This window comes from Sardina pilchardus, chromosome 19 (genome assembly GCF_963854185.1).
Source record: "Sardina pilchardus chromosome 19, fSarPil1.1, whole genome shotgun sequence".
Lineage (NCBI taxonomy): Eukaryota > Metazoa > Chordata > Actinopteri > Clupeiformes > Clupeidae > Sardina > Sardina pilchardus.
Window position 1 is genome coordinate 6,440,518 of NC_085012.1, and position 20,904 is coordinate 6,461,421.

At 41.1% G+C, this 20,904-nt stretch overlaps 2 protein-coding genes across 3 annotated transcripts; one reads left to right on the plus strand and one right to left on the minus strand.

Annotated features, from left to right (window-relative positions):
* Positions 1-2,016: 2,016 nt before the first annotated feature.
* Positions 2,017-5,330, plus strand: LOC134066473 (myelin-associated glycoprotein-like). 2 transcript variants are annotated; one of them, XM_062521826.1, is made up of 7 exons: positions 2,017-2,094; positions 2,225-2,572; positions 2,814-3,110; positions 3,244-3,507; positions 3,613-3,715; positions 3,883-3,937; positions 4,142-5,330. In XM_062521826.1, exons 1-7 carry the CDS (start codon positions 2,049-2,051, stop codon positions 4,316-4,318), a joined length of 1,290 nt encoding a protein of 429 aa, XP_062377810.1. In that variant the 5' UTR covers positions 2,017-2,048; the 3' UTR covers positions 4,319-5,330. The 2 variants fall into 2 exon arrangements, with proteins under 2 accessions (XP_062377810.1, XP_062377811.1); XM_062521827.1 differs by lacking the exon at positions 2,017-2,094 and having other exon boundaries at positions 2,220-2,572.
* Positions 5,331-11,630: 6,300 nt separating this feature from the next.
* fzd8a (frizzled class receptor 8a) lies at positions 11,631-14,721 on the minus strand. Its single transcript, XM_062521297.1, has one exon. It carries the CDS (start codon positions 14,286-14,288, stop codon positions 12,579-12,581), a length of 1,710 nt encoding a protein of 569 aa, XP_062377281.1. The 5' UTR covers positions 14,289-14,721; the 3' UTR covers positions 11,631-12,578.
* Positions 14,722-20,904: the final 6,183 nt, after the last annotated feature.

Genomic DNA, 20,904 nt, shown 5'->3' on the forward strand with positions numbered 1-20,904 from the left:
GCACGTTTTCTCTGTCTCATGCACGCTATTTGTTTATCCAGCAGCAAGTAGGCCTAATGATGTCCACAGACAAGGTAGAGTAGGCTATGTTGCATGATTTTGTGAAAATATCTTGTATTGCGACTTCGTAGCAAGTCAAATTTGTAGTTTCTTATTTAATCAACTACAGGTATGCTACCCGAACTGGTAAAGTTATAGTGCGGTTATAGCCGACAGAGGGGCCGCGAAGTGAATGCAGAAATATTACGGGTTGATGAACTGCTGAAATGATTTTGGAAACATTATTTTAAGGTGCGAAAAACTCTTCAGTGTTGCTTTAACATAATCCACTTAAGTCCCCTTAAAATATTGCTGAAACACAATGAAAATTTTAGTGGCATAGCCTGCTTCACTTCAAATATGTATTTTGTTGGCTATGTTGTGGGGCAAGTTCAAACTGAGAGACCTTTGATTATCGGTGTGGTTACTAGCTTGACGACGGGTTTGATATGTGAACTCAAGTGAGAAGTTTCCAGCTGGTGGTGAATCTGTTAGTTTCAAGAAATGGTGTGATCAGATTAACTGCAGGCGAAACAGCCTACCTAGAACAGATGACCATTTCAGTCCCTTCTGCCACTGGATTCAAGTTCAGCTTCATTTCAAGTCCTTATAAATCATCCCCTGAAAATCAGTTAATGTACCGTATTTTCCAGAGTATAAGTCGCACCGAAGTATAAGTCGCACCAGTCAAAAAATGCCTCATGAAGAGGAAAAAGCCACATATAAGTCGCACCTGACTATAAGTCGCATTTATTCAGATATGTATTCACCAAGAACAGACAGAGGCTGTAACTAGACACAGAGGCCAAAAAGATTAACATTAATGACGAGAAGGCGTGAATGGCCGCCCACCTGTAGCTGTAGACAGCTGTAGACAGTAATGTTTACTCCTCTTTCATTTCGGAATGATTCAAAAACATGTTAAATTTCATATAAGTCGCACCTGACTATAAGTCGCAGGGCCAGCCAAATTGTGAAAAAAAGTGCGACTTATAGTCCGGAAAAAACGGTATATTTCATCAAAAACATTTATTTTGTAGTGGAAATGTAGGGTTGAAACAAATTGAGCCACTGAGGACTTGTCATGTGAGGAACATTTGCTATATAAGTCAACCTTTCAGTGCTGATGTATGGCAGCAGAAAAAGAAGGCAGTGTCATGTGTGAACTTCGGTACAGTGTGGGGAAGGCAGTGTTGTGACCTTGGGTTCGTCTGGTGTGAAATTGGTTGTTGGGTGTTGAGGAGTGGCATGCATTTGAATTAGGCCTAAGCTAAAACATATTAACCCAAATCACTAGCTCATTATTAACATATGTATTGTGTTGCTGAAAATAATGGCAAACATGCAGATCACATATGGAAAACATGCACCATTTCAACCACAAAGTTTATTTTAGGCTACTGCCACTGTATTTCAGGGCAGTTGTACACTGAGGAAGTGAGAACGTCTTCCTGTCTCTGCTTCAACCAAGCCAGTATCTCTTCAGAGTAGATTGTTTCCAGTCAGCACTGTTATGCTTGAGCTGCATGTTGAGTTTCTTTTGTCAGAATTTGTTTCATTCTACAGCTTTCAACAGATCAGGTAAGGGGACAATGCAGTCACTAGTCTGATGCTATAACTGGGTATGCAGGGAGTACAGGCCTACAGCCTACAATATTGTCTAGTTGTAATTTCTTGAACCCAGAAATGTTGAGTACCCTAACGTTTTGCAGAAATGTCATGTAATGGATGGAATTTAACTTTGTTGCCTAAAGTTGCACTTTGGGCAATTTGCATAATTAGCATAAATATATAGGCAATTAAGGTGAGACAGTACAGGTGAATAGGGTAAAAAAAATCTATTTTCACCATGAAACTATATTATATGGTTGTGGTTAAAAATAGCAGCAATACAATAGCTAATGTAATTAATAGATAGTAAACTGATAGTTAAATACAATCATATTATGTAATAAACAAATAAAATTTGCTTTTCAAGGCATTTCTATTGCAAGCAATATCACTGAGATATGATTCTGGTCAGAGAACTTATTTTGTGTGGGTGTTTTCTTGCATGTGAGTATGTCTTTATGTTCACTATATGATTCTCCATTTGTTTCTTGATTGACATCAATATTCACTGACCATTGACCATGACAAATAATAAGTATCAAGTAAATGCTGGTCTTACATCTTTTGGCCACAGCTGTTTCATGTTCACACTACTCTGCCAAAATGCCCCAAACCTTGGAAACAATCAATGGCTCCTGCGTTTTGATTCCATGCTCCTTCACCACCAAGGAATCAGTGGTGACTGGTCCCGCCACGGGGGTGTGGAGAAAAGGGTCCCAGTGGTTTAAAGACAGTGTTGATGTGTTCAACTCTTCTAAAACCTCAAACATACTTCGTGGAGAGATCCTCGGTGACCTTACCCAGAGAAACTGCACCTCAGTTTTGTATGGTTTCACAAAAGCTTATGAGGACAAATATTTCTTTCGACTGGAGAGCAGTGTGACGCTAACCTTCACTGAGAGTGTTTCAATCAAAGTCAATGGTATGAAAAATTTAGTTTCCAGGAAGACTTTATTCTCTCTTCATGTGTGATGTATATACTTAAATGAAGTGGACAATATCTGAAAAAGAAATCTGAATATGTTTATGATACCTGCTGTGTTCATTCATTTGTGATTCTGCAATTTTTGAGACTTTTCCCATAGCCTAATATTGGCAATATACTGTCCATAGAAATATCTACCTGAACTATAACAGAAATGCACTTCCATCTTTTCTTCCAGATGCGCTCCCTAAACCATACCTGACCTTGCCGCTGTCCATTCAGGAGGGCGTCCTGGTCAGTATGACCTGTGCAATCTCTTCCCCGTGCCTTCAGGATCCCCCAACTCTGACATGGAGCCCACAGCTCAACCACAGCAGGGAGATCCTGCGGACCAAAGAAGATGGCACTCCTGAGGTCGTCTCTGAGCTGCGCTTCATGCCCTCGAGCTGGGACGACGGCCTGAGCGTGAGCTGTGTGGCGACACACCATGAAGGCGTCACGCCCGTCAGGGAGACTGTGCAGCTGACTGTGCTTTGTGAGGTTCTTCGACTTCATTGACACCCACATCCACATGTCATGCGAAACCAATGAATGCTATTTCAATTCCTCTCTACAGTTATCTTGACATCGCTTTCATTTCCTCAATCTTTCATATTGGCTTCTTTCAGATGGACCAAAGAATCTTTCTGTGTCACTTCACGACACTCCACAACTTGAAATGGGGAGTCCCATCACATTGTACTGCCTTGGTGTATCTAAGCCCCCTATAGACAATTATAGATGGTTCCGGAACACAAGAGGTTATCTGGAGGAAATGGACTGGACATCCCAGAATTTCACTTTCAACGTGACTCACAGTGGCAGTGTGTTGTACCACTGTGAGGGAAGAAATTCTGTTGGGGCAGCCAACTCTTCAGGCCTGGAACTAGAGAGTGAGTAGTAGACCGGCTAAGTTAAACGATAGACATTATACTGTATCTGAGTTAATTGGAGATACGGAATTACTCAGTTAAATGGAGTAATTCACCATTTTGCAGTGCCAGTGTCAGCCGGTTTGCATTTGAAACAAGAATGGTGGTGGCCGTTAATAGCTGGTGCCGGCGCTGGATTTATCCTTCTTGTTGCTGTCTTATACAAAAGGTACGATTCTATGTATTCATCAGTCTGCATATGTTTGATATTAGTTTTTTTAATTTGTACTACTACTCAGACTTATTGCCAGATGTTTTAGTTCTTGTTGTCATCCTATCAGAGTTTCATTTGTGATTACATATGACATTCATTCATGTTCTCTGAACACCCTTTAGACATAAGAATCTACAGTCAAAGCAGTCGAAGAGATGGGAGCTTGATCTTAAGGGGGTATGTAAAGTATCTCCTTAAACGTACTGTACAGCTTTTTTTTTCATCAATCGCCTGTCAGATAAATATAACATCTAATAGCCTGATTTTGAACAAAATGTTAACAATTCACAGAAAAACATCACTACTGTCACTGAGGTTTTGCTTTGTTTTAAGGATCATTAGCTTTTTTGTAATCTGGTCAATATTCTATCTATCCATCAGAAAGTGGTGGATCCTGATATTTACATCAACGTGACGGAAGAGACCCTCCGCAGAGCTGCCGGCCCCTCAGAGCCAGATGACAGTGTGTATTGCAACCAGTTCCAACCAGACAGCAGGAAGACGAAAAACTGTGATTTTTTGTCTGACGCGGATGATGCCATTTATGCCAACCACTGATGATTGACACAAAATTGCTTGATGCATAGCATGCCTTTTCAGTGGTCTGCATAATGTACTGAGCTTAACCCATGGTAGAGGACAGTAGGGTAAGTTGAACACATTTGATCCAGCATCTGTATCTCGGAAACCATACACAATTCTTCTCGTGACCCTAAATTAAAATTGAATTTTAATATTACTGTAGTATAGCTCTAGGGTGCTAGACTGAGCACGTTTGTGGTGAAAGTTGAACTAGAGCCTTGGGGGTAAGTTGACCTTGAGGTTTCAGAAATGTAGACAAATTTAATAATGTAATATGTGTTTTATGAATACCAATACAAACTAATTGTGACACTTAATTACTGAATAGTGACTAATAACATGAGAATAATGTTTGTAAAAAAATGTAGATTATTTGTATTCACAATCTTTCTGTAAAATTGTAATTTAAATGAATTTAGATAGCAAGTTTTCTCAGATGGGTCAACTTACCACTTATGTGATGCAAGTTGAGCCACAAGACCACTTTTTTTAGTTGAGTCAGGCACACTGTGAAGGTTTCAAATGATGGCACATGTGCTAAATGTGTTGTATGCATTTTATTCCTGACTATATACCCTTGACTGTTCATTCGTTTGAGTAAGAAAATGGCCCCAGGACATGAAACTTGAAACTTGATGGGCATTTTGCCCTACCAGGCCGATGAGGAATAGTAGCTTTTTTAACACACTCACACACACGTATGACATTGTAAAGGCACTCTCTACACACCATACTGTACATTGCATGCACATAGGTACTGCACACACACACACACACACACACACACACACACACACACACACACACGCATGCACACACAAAAGCACACACACACACACAAACAAACAAACAAACAAACTCACCCACCCACCCATTGCCCCACTATGGTAAAGACTTAGACACACCACAAGAAGTATATAATATGATGGCAGAAATTATTCAGATCTGGCCAACATTCTTTTATTGTTTTGTTGCTGTTGTTGTTGTTGTTGTTGTTGTTGTTGTTGTTGTTATTTAGAGGCTGTAGGTGGCATTTCTTTACTTTAATTTTGGAGCCTTTGTCTTTAGGTGGTATATCTTTATGTACATATCATACGGGAGGAGAGGGTGGGGAAAATATTAATGTTTAAAATGCCTGTAGTAGCCACGACAGACCACAGGAGGGCAGTATCTTATGCAATATGAAATCAATTTATTTGTCTAATGCACTGTCATTGTTGGCCCATGGTTTATTAGGCTCACACATTATCATGAGTTGACATTTATTTAATTCAGTGACAATGAGAACACACATTCTGGATAAAGTAGTGTACAGTTAGTTAATTACAATATGCCACTGGTGGCCCCAACAGTTGTATAGGCATACCTGTCATTTTTGAATAGCTGAATATATCTATAAAGTCTACATTGAATATTTTATCTGTTGTGGTTAGAGAAGTTGCTTTCTTTTGTTTTGGTTAATTTTGAGATATTATCTTCTTTATTCTCTCAACTCTTATCAGTGGTTCATGTCATTTTAATTATCTTAAACATATTGACTTTGACTGGGCAGCTCTTTAGTATACGTCAGATGTTGTTCTTAAATGTGGCACATATAAAGTGACTTGACTTGAATCCTCCTGTAGTTCTTGAAATGTTAATGTTCATATAATTTGCCGAAGTAATGTAGTTAAGTGAGTAACAGCAAGGAGAAGACATCTCTGTAAATCAGCAGCAGCTAAGCATAGTGCACAAGCTGAAGTAAGTCAGATGGGTCTCTCTCGTTCGTCTTTTTATCTATCCTCCCTTCCTTCCTCAGTCCTCGCTCTCACTGATCTGGATAAAGAATTATAGGGCGGCAACAGTGAGATAGTCTATCCAGTGTTCTTTATAGATCAGTGGGCATGAGCCTGGAGGACAGAGGAGAGGTTGAGAAGGGGCCCATGACTGCTTTCTCCATAAACCCCACCTCAAAGGTACTCTGACCAATAACCCAGCAAGCCTCCATACTGTTACATGTCAAGGTCATGGATGTCCCAGCAGGGATGTACAGTAGTAGGACTACAGGACACCTGAAAATGGTCATCAACAGTGTAGAAGGATATTCTTTTGGATGCTTTCACAGTTGACAATTGATTGTTTGAACTGTCATTTCTAGTTTTGATACAGTACACATTATCACTGCTTTCTGCATACACCTCCACCTCACACAATGTGCGGAACTCTGACCATCCTCATACTCATGACAGTGACTGCCCATCCAGTTACACCTGCAGGTCTTGGAATGGCCAGCAGGGATATAGAAGTGCACCATGCATCCTTCTCCTCCCTCCTCTCTTCTTCTACCACGTCCTCCTCATGTCACACTTTGACATGACGTCACTCTCATCCAGTATACTCATAGTGGCAGATTAGATTAGATTAGAATAGATTAGATTAGAAATCTTTATTGTCCACTACTGTGGAAATTCATCTTTGGCCCCACAACATATACTGTAGCACACACAAGCAGCAGGTACAACATATAAGCAAACACAGACAAAGACTACACATCAGGTACAACATGGCAAACACAGACAAAGACTACACATCAGGTACAACAAAAAGCAAACACAAACCAAGACTCCACAGCAGGTACAACATATAGAACAGCATAGATGCAGCAATAATTCTAAGATCTCCTCTGTATGGGGCTTGATTCCTGTAAGTCGCTTTGGATAAAATGATCTACTAAATGATAAAGGTATAAATGTATCATAGCACACCTGAAAAGAGTTACGTGCGGGTTGGTTGTTCTTGGCAGAGGTAAAAACATAATGCACAGCTCCATCCAGTATGTGAGCTGCTGCCTCTGTCAGATCACAGAGGCTACTTTGTATTTCTTCAGTAGACTCTCCACCGTGGGTTAGGAGGATGTTGAACAGTGTGTGTGTAAGTCAAGTCAAGTCAAGTTTATTTACATAGCACATTTCATGACATGTGTAAGGGTCTTGGTAGCCATTGGAGTTTCGCTATCATCAGTGCCATTGAGGCGTGTCCTAAATCTCTACTTGAGTCACCAACCAGCTCTTATTTTTGTTCTACTGGTTTATTATGAATATGTGCACATACATAGACTCTCTTGCTAACATTTGTGTGTCCAAGTACTTATAACAGAAGCTCAAGACCATTCAAGTAGCCAACACCTAACATTAATCAGCAAGACTGCACTGTTCAAATCAATTGTGTCAACCCAACCACAAATGGGCTACTCTAGTGCCTTCTAGTGGCTGTTCCTGGGCCAACTGTGTGCTGAACATTTCATGTCATTATTACTCCTCGACGGTAGCCCGTTGTTGTCATTTGATTTTATTTACAGAATAATATTGTTGATGTTTATATGATACTCTTAGCCTTGTTTATGTGATACTTTTGAGTGTTATTGTGTGTGTCAGTCCATTCACAAGCAGCACACAACACTCATCACAGTGCTTTCTAAGCATAAAGTTTAATATCTTTGCAAAATATATGATTATGATGGGGTAATTTCTGCCCTGTATATCTAAAATATGGGTGTCTGTGTTTAGTTGAAGTCTCTGCTGTATAGCTGTATTGAATGCAATTATTTTGCCATAAATCACATCATGTATTATGCCATGTGTGCCTGAAAGAGTTAATATTCCCAGAAATGCGTGACACCTTATCCATATTTATTGTGTACATTCCTCTTTAAAGGCATTAAACCATAATTCTGTCATCAAATATTAAAAAAAATACTTTTAGACTGCTATAACTTAGCAGTCTAAAATCTCTAAACTTGACAATTTGTTGGCATTTTGCAGCTTTGCCATTCTTTTGCTTCTCCTTTAAGGTATTTTACGTGTTTTATTTTTGTGGCTTGAGCCGGGTGTACTAGCTTAAAACGTCTTTGAGATCCAAGCTACAGAGCCTTTTCACTCGACACTGAAAAATGGTTGTACCTTTTAAACATTAGCCGTCGCCTCTATTACAGCTGAGAAGGACTCATCCAAAGAGTTATTTCAGCTGAAGTGCCTGCTTGCTAGTGAAGATCAATTCTGACTTTTTGATGCTGTGTATAGGCCTTCATTTTATGTGTTATTAGTTGTATGAGAATAAGTAATAATATCTGAATGAGTTGCCAGCAATATTATCGCAGCTATTTTGAAGATATTCAATTTACCTCATATTTAATCTCTAGATACTTATATCACATAAAGTGGGGGGTATTTAAAAAATCCTCTGTCTTTTTTTTGTGGTGATAAAGATCTTTCACTCTTGCTAAGTATTGACTACTTGCAGAGGTGGACAGTAGGTACATTTAATTGATTGACGTACTTAAGTATGAGTACTTTATGAGTATGAGCATTTTTGAGTATCTGTACTTTACTTGAGTATTACAGTATTTTTGGAAACTTGTGACTTTTACTCCACTACATTTGAAAGACAAATTAGAAAGACATTATTAAATGATAAATCATCTACTCATAATTGAGTTATCTGGTTTTGTATTCCGCAGTGAAAGTATAACAGATAATGAATAATGATTTAAATTATATTATTGAATCCATTTGAACAGTTCCAAAGTTATGTAAGGTCAAATGTTTATGTTGGACATATAGGTCTCTTGAAGTCTTTTGACCGACCACTGGATGTACACCCTATTAATTACCAAATAAATACATTAAAAAGCAAAAAAAAAAAAACGTATTTAGTATTCAGAAGTAATGTAAGTAAGGAAGTACTTCAGTATTTCAACATAAGTGTAATCGGACTTAAAAACGTTCACGTATTGGAGTAGTGTTTGACATGGTGTATTCTTTCACTTCAGTAAAGGAATTGTGTACTTCGTCCACCTCTGATTACTGGTGAGAACATCCTCTCTTTAAAAGCATGTGCGATACGTTTTAGAAAGTTAAAATGTGAAATATTTTATTTCATATATAATAATATAATAATTATTTTGCAATAGGATATGATGATGTGTTGACCAAAAGTTAAATGAATTATGTCGATTAGATGATCATTTATGTCTTCATGATAATATTATTTATGATTATTCATTACCTATTTATGACTACGGATATTTGAGATTAAATTAAATCTCACTTCATATCCAGGACTACTCCCATAACCTCAAAATAACTTTTTTATGGGTCCAATACAAGCCAAAGAAGAGAAGTCCAACCACAGACTAAAAAAGGGAATGGATAGTCCTATAGACACCAATTTAAATGTTACATTAATGAATCTGATGAAAAAATGTATGGCAAATTGGCAAAGTTTTGTAAAAGCACTCAGTATTACATTCAACAACTATATAGGTACCCACAAATACATAATGTAAGTACAATGATAGTACATACTAGTACATGTTGTTACACAGGTTGCACTGTACCTAGGTACACTGTAACAGCGACACATTAAAATAAAGTGTTACCCAAATAACTTGTCAACAATTCAACAAGTTGTATCCTTTGCAGATTGAAGGTTTAAACAGTGAGAAAACATAAAAAAAAAAAATAATAAAAAAACTAGATAATAATAAAAACAATGTCACTGCACAATCTGATCATAAAAGGTAAGACAGTTGTTTAAATGATATTAGAATTTATACCACTTAGACCAGAGCAAGCAAGAGTCAGACTAATTCAGTAAAGAAAGTGAAAATATATCCTGCATCCTCAGAGATCTTTTTAAATTTAATTGAATATGGTGATCCACTGATCGTATACGTTCTCTCTCTCTCTCTCTCTCTCTCTCTCTCTCTCTCTCTCTCTCTCTCTCTCTCTCTCTCTCTCTCACACACACACACACACACACACACACACACACACACACACACACACACACACACACACACACACACACACACACACACACACACACACACACCACACACACACATACAGTACACAAAATACTTACAAAATACTGAACAGTACTGTTAACAAGTCACCTGATCGGATATGTTCTGATCCATGAAAGGCCTGATATCAGGATGCCCCATAATTCTAATTGAATATTCATTTCTGGGGGACTGTCTGGTGACCAGAAACAACTGACATCTGACTTCTTCTACATACAAACTCCGTGTATGTTCTGAAGGAGTTTGGAATATACTGACACTGAACACTTTGGTGTACTTACCACTAGAGTGCACTGTTTACATATTTTTGAAATGATGGTCCGGCCAAGACAACGTCCAATAGTCTACCTGAGACATGCAACGGGACCATTTTGGGATGAAGATGGCCTCTTATCAACCGCAGGTCAGGTGCAATGTCTTTTCGACCAGTTGCAGTGATATAGTATGTATTGATATGTCGTTATGCAGTAAATAAGAACAGCTTTGCTTCAGCTTATCAGTTTGCAAATGTGTTTAGGTCTAAAAATAGTCTGTTTTGACGAACATAAATGTTTAAGACACTCTAGGTTGTCAAACTTATCAAAGCTAGCAAGGGATCATGACTGCAAAACAACGGATCAAAACCATGCAAGTCCACTCACAACATGGTATGATTGTACTTTTTCAGACTGAGAAATACTTGCCACTTCAGTGTTTTCAACACGTTCTTTTCGCAATCATTGAGTCCAAAGCCATTTCGAGCTGGCACCTTGGAGGCAGTATGCCATGTTATGGAGATTAAAGTTACGTAAGGGGAGCAGTTCACGCTGATAATTACAAAATTGAGCAGATTATTCATGTCAATTTCCAATCGAAGTTGATCCGTTTAACTATTTTAGCATTATAGCCCCATACTGTTCGTGTTTCTCTTGCTTCTTCTTCTCCAATTGAGTTCTAGACATTTGTCTCCCGGTGTTGACAGGCTTAAGCGCGGAACATGGCGTAGGCCTCAGTGAAGTAAACAAAACTTGGAATGCGCAGAAACTTTTTTTTTTTTTTTTTGCTATAGCCTACCTGGCTGTACAATAACAACGACAATGTTCATTGTTTGCCGTGATGAGAGAATATGCTATATTGATCAACTTCTACAGATAAAACAAATGCAATATTCTAGCCAAAATGTTTTGAGAAAGTTTTTGTAGCCTAATTAAATCTGTTCTCCACCGTAGTTCTGCAGGGATAATTAAGTAGACCACCTGTGGACAGATATTCAATTTAGTCTTAACCTGTAGGTCTATCATTCATATAAGACAACTGCTGCTGAAAAGACATTGATGCAATGCTCCCAAAATTCTTCTCGTGCTTGTAACAGTAAGTGAGGCCCCCCAAGACCTAAAATTCAGCAACGTCCATCAAAGCACAACGGTTGAGAATTGGACACTAGGGGAAAAAAAACGAAAAACGTTTTTATCTTCATGTCACCTTTATTCTTGGCTCGAAAAGAAAGATCAAAGTTTCCGCAGATGAAAAGAGCCCGTTCTCTGCATTTAAACCCCATTCATTTGGCCCTCTTTTAGTAAATTAAGTAGCAAGCCACTAGGCAAGCACGTTAAGAGTTCAACAATTATGGAGATTCTCCAACGCAAGCTCGCTGCCTTTAATTACGCGTCGGATAGCTAAAAAGGGTTCCTTTTTAGAGAGCATCACAAAAGCATCCTTTGCAAGCATCCTCAACACGGTGACCGCAAGGAACCACAGAGTGCTCATTATTACTACTGAATAGCCTACTGGTTGGGGGGGTAGGGTGATGAGGTGTCGGCAGACTTAAGAAGAATTCAGAGATACAATATTTTTTTCGGAATAGTTTTATTGACAAAATAAAGTCATATTGGCTTTCAAAGTGACATCTACATTTGTACAAATTTACAATATCTTATAAATCTCCTTTTGTACAGAATTTACACATTTGTACATTACATAAATACACTTTATCCTTTAAAAACATTAATAACCCGTATTATATTTGGGCGCTATGACATTAAGGCTTATTTTGAAACCATCTTTGATATTCGAAGTTGTTGTGAAAGGTACTCTGAGCTGCCTGACACCGTGGTACAACTTTAACATTACAAAAGTTTCACTTTGCAGTATGCACTTTTGGAGAACAAACCATTCTGAATGATTTGCAGAGAGGCAGTTAGCCTACTCTCAGTTCTGTTGACCAGAAACTGATTGTAGCCTGTCAGGGATGTTAGTGGATTGGAATTAAGTAGTGGTCATGCCAGGTAGCATCCATCTGTAAAACCAGTCCCCCAAACGCGTTCTTATGGAAAACCAGCAATAGTTAATTTGTATGCAAATGTCAGATACAGGCGGATGGGCTATCTCCACAACAATTAGCAGCCCGTTATGTTAAACCTGTGACAAAGGCATCTGCTTGGGGCAAGACACTGAGCTTGCAGTGCCCGACCTCCACGTTAATCCTGTGCTTACGTCGCTGTACATTGAGCCACTGGTTCCTTTACTCCCCCAGCAGCAGCGCGTACAAAAAGTCCGCCAGGACTCCAGCGTCTTTCCAGACCAAATCCATACGCCAGACGTGATACCCACCAAAAGGCACATAAAGTACTTCAGCATAAAGACGGCATAGTCCGGCTTTTTAAGGTCGTGCTCCATCAAGCAACAATTGTGGCTGATTTCCCAACTCTGTCGGTTGTGCTGCTCATAAAAATAGCACGCAACTATAATGGTGGCAGGTACAGTGTAGAGCACTGTAAAGATGCCTATTCGGATCATCAGCTTCTCCAGTTTGTCTGTTTTTGTGCCACCTTGTTTGATGACACTGCGGATTCTGAACAGTGACACGAACCCTGCCAAAAGGAACATTGTGCCAATAAATAAATAAATGACCAAGGGTGCCAAAACAAAGCCCCTGAGATTGTCTAAATTCTGATTGCCCACGTAGCATATCCCTGCTACTGGGTCACCGTCCACCGAACTAAGAGCCAAAACTGCAATGGATTTCATGCTGGGGATTAACCAAGCAGCCAGGTGAAAATACTGCGAGTAACTTGCAATGGCCTCATTCCCCCACTTCATGCCGGCCGCCAGGAACCATGTGAGCGACAGTATCACCCACCAGATTGAGCTGGCCATCCCGAAAAAGTATATCAGAAGAAACACAACAGTGCAAAGCGCAGGGCCAGTTGTCTCGTAATGTATGTGTTCCACGTCATACTCCCGGTTGCACGCCACCTTCTCATGTCCTGCGATTAGTCGAACAATGTAACCGATGGAGACAAACATGTAGCAGGCAGAGAGGAATATGATTGGCCTCTCCGGGTACTTAAATCGTTCCATGTCGATTAAAAAAGTGGCTACTGTTGCAAACGTGGATATGAAACACAACACAGACCACAGTCCAATCCAGAACGCTGTGAACGTTCTCTCGTCTGGAGTGAAATAGGGGTTGTGGCAGGGCATTGCGCAGTTCAATGTCTGTCCAGTCTTGACACGATTGTAAAGCGGATGTCGATCGCTAATAACCGGCACCATGGGTGTACGGCACTGGCAGCCCGGTTCACAGCGTGATCCCGGGGGTTTGGGCTTGTTGGGTCGGCGACTACCTGGATAATTGGTAGGCTTTGAAAGAACTGGAGAAACAGTGGTGGAGTCAGTTCTGTTATAGTCCATACAAAGAGTGTCTGGATTCCCTTGCACCGGTAGCAGGTCGCATCTCATGCGGTCTGGCCACGGGAAGCCGTACTGCCTCATCAGCGGCGCGCAGCCTGCCCTTGCCCGCTCGCAAACACTCCGGCAAGGCGGTAGCGGTTTCTTGTAGTCCTCTAGGCAAATAGGAGTGTACATGCTGCAAAGGAAGAATTTGAGATCCGGTGAACACTGTATTTCTACGAGAGGCCAAAACTGGTGGACCTCCAAGCCCGCTTCGTCTTGAGTGTCATGGTTGAACTGGTTTGGCATATACGTGTAGTTATATCCTATTCCTTTGCACAAAGGTACAGATATTTCTTGACACGTAATCTCCTTTGCAGTGGTGCCACTCGAGCTTTGCAAAATACCGAAAGCAAGAAGCAGGTAAATTCCCAACAGGTAGCACGCCATCCTTATCCAGATAATACGCTCTCTCCTCTGTTGACAAAACAACTGCGTTCAAGTCCTCCACGTCTGGCCGTTTGTCTCGGTACAACTCTGTCCAATTAAATATTGAAAAGCGAATCCATCTCACTGCACTTATTTGGCACGGAGTTGCAACCAATTTGCAAACCGTGTACACGTACAGAGGAGGAGCGGAGAAGAAAAATAGCCCTCAGGCGTGCAGTCAAAATGGCTGAGGATATGAGAATGAATCCGAGCACCGGCTATTCTCCTTGTTCGCGGCGTAATCCACAGCACCCAGGAAACAGCTGCCTTGCCTCACGCTTTAAGGGGATTCACTCGTTTGCTGTCTTTGAAAACGGGTGGAAGTTTTGAAGTTAACTGCCTCTCCCGCTAAAATACGCAATCTACATTTGTTGCGTGTATTAACTACGCGTCTTCCCATACAAATCCGTGCGGCTGATGGGGCGCTTTGCATATTTATACGGCAGGCTGCAGAGTCACACCCCCGCGCTGGATGGTCTAATCAGCGAACAGCAGGGGCGGAACATTGGGACAAGTCAATCAAGTTTCCTTATGGTACTCTATTTCGGTCTTTGTCAGCCCTGCTCAGGGACTTGTTAAACTAAATAATCGTTCATCAGTAATTGCCCTGTGCAAATATGTGTTTAAACTCAGTTGCTTACATATAGGCCTGTAATTGACTACCTCAATTTTGAATTTTCTCAGATTTGTAAAAATAGGTATCTTGTTTTGGAATCAGTTTTATGAAATGAAGTTGATAATTATGTTGATTTTTGCGTGATGCAAAGCAATTGCACAAATTAGGCTATATCAGTTCGCTTAACATGTGGTGTCAAAATGGCTACATTCTACTTTTCCTTAATACCATAGCCTACATCATTTGTTTCGGAGAGCCTGTCCCTATTTTGCCGGTTAATTTGCGTTTGATAAGACTTCCAGGGGGTTGTCTTCCAAGCCGAATGGAGTGTTTATTTTTTTAATTGAGGTGCTGATGTTTCGTTTAGCACCTCTGCATAGGACTCACGCAGGGGGCGTAATTACTTGAGTACTCGGAACAAGCCCCGCAGTTTGTAAAACAGGGCCACTGTGACAACCTACCTCCACCCCCAACAGTGTCGTCCATGGTCAGGGCGAAATACAGATTTTGCTTTTCTGAAATACCACTGGATAAACATCGTCAACGTTAGGAAACCTAGCGAGAAATACATTTGACACTTCTTGTATAACATTATAATTTTGCATTAATTACACATTTTAGTAAACAAGCTATTTATTCCTAGGCCTATATGTTTTTAAAAAGAGGGCATATTTGTTTAGAAACCAATCCAATCTTTGGTTGCACTCAAAGCCAGATTCTCTGGGGAACCAGCCAAGGACAGACAGGTGTCCAGTCTGAAGCTTGTAATAAAATCAGCAGATAAATATCAGCCTAGCTCATGCTGGTCATCTCTGTTACTGCTGGACCCCATATTGATTAACACAGAGATAGGCCTTAGCCTCAGAGTCCAACTGTCGAATTGTTGAGCTATTCACCCCCAGCTCCCTCAGTCTGCTTTTCAACCCCAGCAAAACCTCCACAAGCCTCCCTCCAAAGGAGGGTTGAATTACACAGCATCCCTACATTCCTGTTCTGAGAGCCTAGAAATGGAATTAGTGCATCTGTTCCAAAGTTAATTTTCAAATTACCACGGACTGTGTATGTGACAGAAGGGAAAAGTATAGGCAGCATTTGAGGTGGAGAATGCAGTGGTATTATGTTTTGTATTATTGTTATTATCTAAAATAATCAAAAGACCAATTCCAATTTTTTTAAAACACCTATTTTTTTTACTTCATTGACTGAATGCTTATTTAAACTACAACCAGCTGGTCGGTGTGTCGGTCATCAGCAATATACTTCACATAGTTTACAAGTCTAGGTCTACGACTAATAGCATTTCTAATAAAACTGAGGCAATTAATGAAATAAGCAAATAAATAATAAACCTCCATAAATGTGTAATGGAGGAACAAACAGTTTGTTTAGGAGAGCATTCTTCTGTAATGACCTCCCCACTAAGTAAACTAATGTAACAATACAGAATAGCTAATGAACCTTCCCGTTTGTATGCGGACCATTCAAATTGTGTTTATTGAGAGGGCACACAATGCGATTGGATTGACTGGTATTATGAGGTCAGACATTACAAATGTGTGTTTTTCAATTAGGGCAATTTTGGCTAGTCAGAGCAATACTACCTGTTGTGCTAATTAGTGCTTGTGATAGTATCTTTACTTTTGTTCTTTTGTTAATATTCGGTGTCTCTTGCTCATAGAGAGAGAGAGAGAGAGAGAGAGAGAGAGAGAGAGAGAGGGAGAGGGAGAGAGAGGGAGGGTGTAAAATAAAATAGACTCAGTCCACCACACTAACTCCCTTAGTCTGAGAGACAGGTAATGATTCACAGCAAACTCATGCACTTAATCCTGATTTATGCCTCAGGGTGGGGTTACTGAGTGACAGGGGAGCATGTGAAGAAAGAGTGCCAGGGCAAGTCTGTCTTTACACTATTTACCTATGGTCAAATATGTAGTTTAACCTCCGTGAGCTGTGAGTGCTGGCTTGTCAGTGGTTTTTGTATTTTGCTGTTACTCTGTCAGCATTGCCATACAATCAAAAACGATAGACAGCCACCACCATGATAGATTTCAGAGAGGGGGGTTGGCCGTGTCTCCCCTGAGCCGGCAACTAAGTCAATTAACAGACCGGTGGCAGCAACGTGTTGTGTTTACGAGTTAATTTACCATGTTTGTTCTCTACACAAGCTCTTCTTAGGGGCGGAGGGGGGCGGAGGGGGAGGGGGGGGGCAAGTTCCCAATCCCCTCTTCTCCTCAGCCACCCCTCCACCTCTTCTCTCGGTCCATCTGGGTCTGTTTGCTTTGGGCCTGGCTACTAATCAGTTTCATGTTGGGGGGGCTGGGCTGGAGCTCAGGCACCCCTCGTGTCCCGGTGGATTGGCTGTGCCAGGCCCTCCCCTGTGGTACCCTGAGGTGACGGAGCACGCACCCCATGAATTACCTCACCTTCGCCTCATTACCTTGACAAACAGCGCCGGCCCCACCACTCAGTCCACCGCTGGGGAGTGACAGGCCAAGGAAATGGAGTGTTTGCTTCTCTTCCTCCCCTGCCCTCCCTTCCATACCACAATATTTCTCTCTCTCTCTCTCTCTCTCTCTCTCTCTCTCTATCCTTCTTTCTCTCGTCAGACAGAACATGACATGGTCTTAAATTGTTGTAGAGCTGTTACTGCACTACATTAGACTCTCTTAGAGTTTTTAACATTAAAGCAGCAGGCGTATTGGAAATTAAAGCTTTTCTTTTCTGTTCAGGAAGAGAGCTTTGTGAAAGATCATATGTCTGTGAACACAGAATGATGAAGGCTGGGTTCCAGGCCCCAGTGAGTCCAGCCCCCCAACGTTTTGTCCTGAACCTGTTGATATTCGACGCCACTGACAGGTGTAATGCTGTTGTTCATCACCTTCATTAAGCACTGGAGTACTAGACTGTGTCTGTCTGCTGACTGAATGTGACTGAGCAGAAGGGTAGACATTTGGGTGAAACAAACCTTGTACCCATTTGAATAGTTTTTTATGCTGATAGAAACTCATGAAGCAGAGTTGACTGGGTGATCTAGAGCTCCTGTAGTTTTGTAAGGTCTAACACAACGTTTCAAAACATCAGAATGTGGAGTTAATGATTTTTTTTATGCAATATGATTGACTGATTAATTGATCGAGTTTATTTGATGATTTTCACTGAGGATGAAAACACAATTTAGCCTAAAGGCTTATTTCCATTGTGGTCCTTGAGAATATTTTTTTTTATGTTTTAAATGCACTACATTGGTAGTTTTTAAATGTCCACTGTTTACAGTTTTCAGACTGAAATGGAGAAAAGAAACTTGTTACAAAATCTTGTTACCTTGTTAACACAATCTTGTTACCTTGTTAACACAATCTTGTAATAAGGTAAAAACAAAAATCCTCTTAAAATATTCTACTCACTCTAGCCTACTGCTGACATAAAGGCCAACAGGCAATTCCACACAGGAGCTGTGGGAGCCCTCTCCTCATCCCAGCCATCAGCTGCTCTTCTGAGTGTGTCAGGGGTCACTGAGATGCCTGCCCTTGGCTAGGCCGAGTGACTGACAGCTTATTCAGAAGCCCTGTCTTTCAGCATCATCACACTGATGTGCACGGGGGAACAGCAGCACAGGCTAACAACTCAAATGCAGACTTTTTTTCAGTCGAGGTCCATAGCATACTATGGCCTTGTCCATGCTATACTCATACCTATCTGTCTCTCTCTCAACGGATTCCCAGAGCGAGACAGACAGAGTGAGAGAGAGAGAGAGAAAGAGAGAGAGAGAGAGAGAGACAGAGTGTGTGAGAGAGAGAGAGAGAGAGAGAGAGAGAGAGAGAGTGAGAGTAGTAGATGTAGTAGTGGCAGCACAGGGCAGTTGGAAGGCTGCATCATCATGATCGATTTCTGACATTTTGGATGCTTGAGGCAGGGAGTTGGGCGGGCAACCATCCTGTCAAGCTCTCACACTGCCATACCGTCTCCACCAGCATGCCACCCTGAGCACCTCCTGAGCTTGTTAGCAGCCGGATTAAGACATGTTTATTTATATGAGAGGGGGGGGGGGGGGGGGGGGGGGGAGTGTGTAAAAGTAGCTTACTTATTCATTTCCATGGCAGGTTGATGGAGGATGACAGGCTGCGTGAGGTACGGCGTGATGATCGCTGATGCCGATTCGGAACGCGCTCTGTTTGAACTCGGCCGAGAGAACTTCTGTAGAGAAGCTGACACTGCTGGGGGCATGCAGACCCCATATTTATAGATTATAGTGACCCCTACATAGGAGACCTGGGCTGCCCTCTCCAGGCTAGTGTGAGGACCTTTGGGTTGAGCTATGACTTAGATGAGAGCAGAAGTGACTTCTCAACACACACACACACACACACACACACACGCACACCCCTCTGTCTTTTTCCCTATCCCTGTGGGCATCAACACTGCTTAACTTTTGTTTCTAATCATTCCCCTAGCTCTTTGTATAAAGATTGGCAGGCTTGTGGATGGATCCTGACACCAGCTGAATTACACACACAGCTCACTGGATAATGAATGGCACATTTACCTTCATTACATGGATATGTATACGTGACTGTGTCGCGGCAGACTCAACACTGCAGGGGATTCGTGAATTGGCAGATTCTGATGAAGCAATTGCTCATAGTCTACCGGGACAGGGGAACTGCAGTAGTCTGATATGAATGAATTGGTTTCAGTTTAGTTACTGCCAGAGATTTCAGAATGACTATAACCGCCAGGAGAGCCAAAAGGCTCAATCGTCTGCATCTCTCTACCGTCTGTATATGGATCTGCCGTGCACCAGTAAAATCTCACATTTGAGTTTTTAACAAACTCCTGTGTTCGTGGATTCATATAGACGATAACAGGGAAAACGATGGATTTTTCTCAAACCCACAATGTCAAACCAGCATAGTCTAACGACCCAAAACACCAGCTGAGGCACCCATGTTGCCGTGTGAATCAGTGCATGTTCAGGCCTATGTAGTGTCCGGTGCACTGCGGTTTGCACACAGCAATATCAGCATGTGAAGCATGTTTATAATGCAAGTAGATCCAAAAAGATCTTTTATGGCCATTTTATCTTTACCAGTAGTTGTTCAGGTTTCGGCAGCAATAGTGGGCTAAGCAAAAGGACTTCCTATAGCATGAGTCCTCAGGTCTGTGTCTAGCAATGGCGTTGGGCTCAGTGTACCTGCAATTGTTCGTGGAGAGAGAGAGAGAGAGAGAGAGAGAGAGAGAGAGAGAGAGAGAGATTCCTGAAAACAACAGGACAGCTAAAACCTCAGCAGTTTTATGGCCTCTGAACGCTGTTACTGACCTTTGGTCCCGAGCACATAAACATAAACCTTGACTTTGGGATAACACCATCTCAGTCCAAAGGTGCAGTGTGTTCATGATGGGTAACTACATTAACCTGATTTCACAAGAAACAAAATAACTGACACACACTGCAAACTCCACACTGGGGTTTTCTTATTTATGTGTCACCTTCAGAATTATTAATATGTTTTTCAGGAACAGATAAAGCATATTTACTATTTAAAAGATCTATCGTTTTTTCTCAAAAATGTCTCTAAATTAATATATTCTAATCTAATAATAATATGATCATAATGATAGTAATATGATGGCATATCTCTATGTAGTACTGCAGGCTATGTACGTGTGGGTCAGGGTATTTATTTGTATTTGTGTATGTGGTGTAGTGTGAAGTACTGACTCTGTGTCTGTCTCTATCCATGAGTGGTAAGTGAGCTTGTTGCCTGGACTTAGAGAGCTGCACTGACTCATTGCCCCGGAGTGTGCGCATATTCTTCTGCAGTTTGATTTCTCTCTGTGCAACTTGAAGATGGGGGGTTGTGTTTTTATAATGATTAAATATTTATAGTCTAAATATCTACAATTTAAATATCAAGAGTGCACCCCTGGTCCCAACCTCATCCGCTCTGTCTTATTCATGCA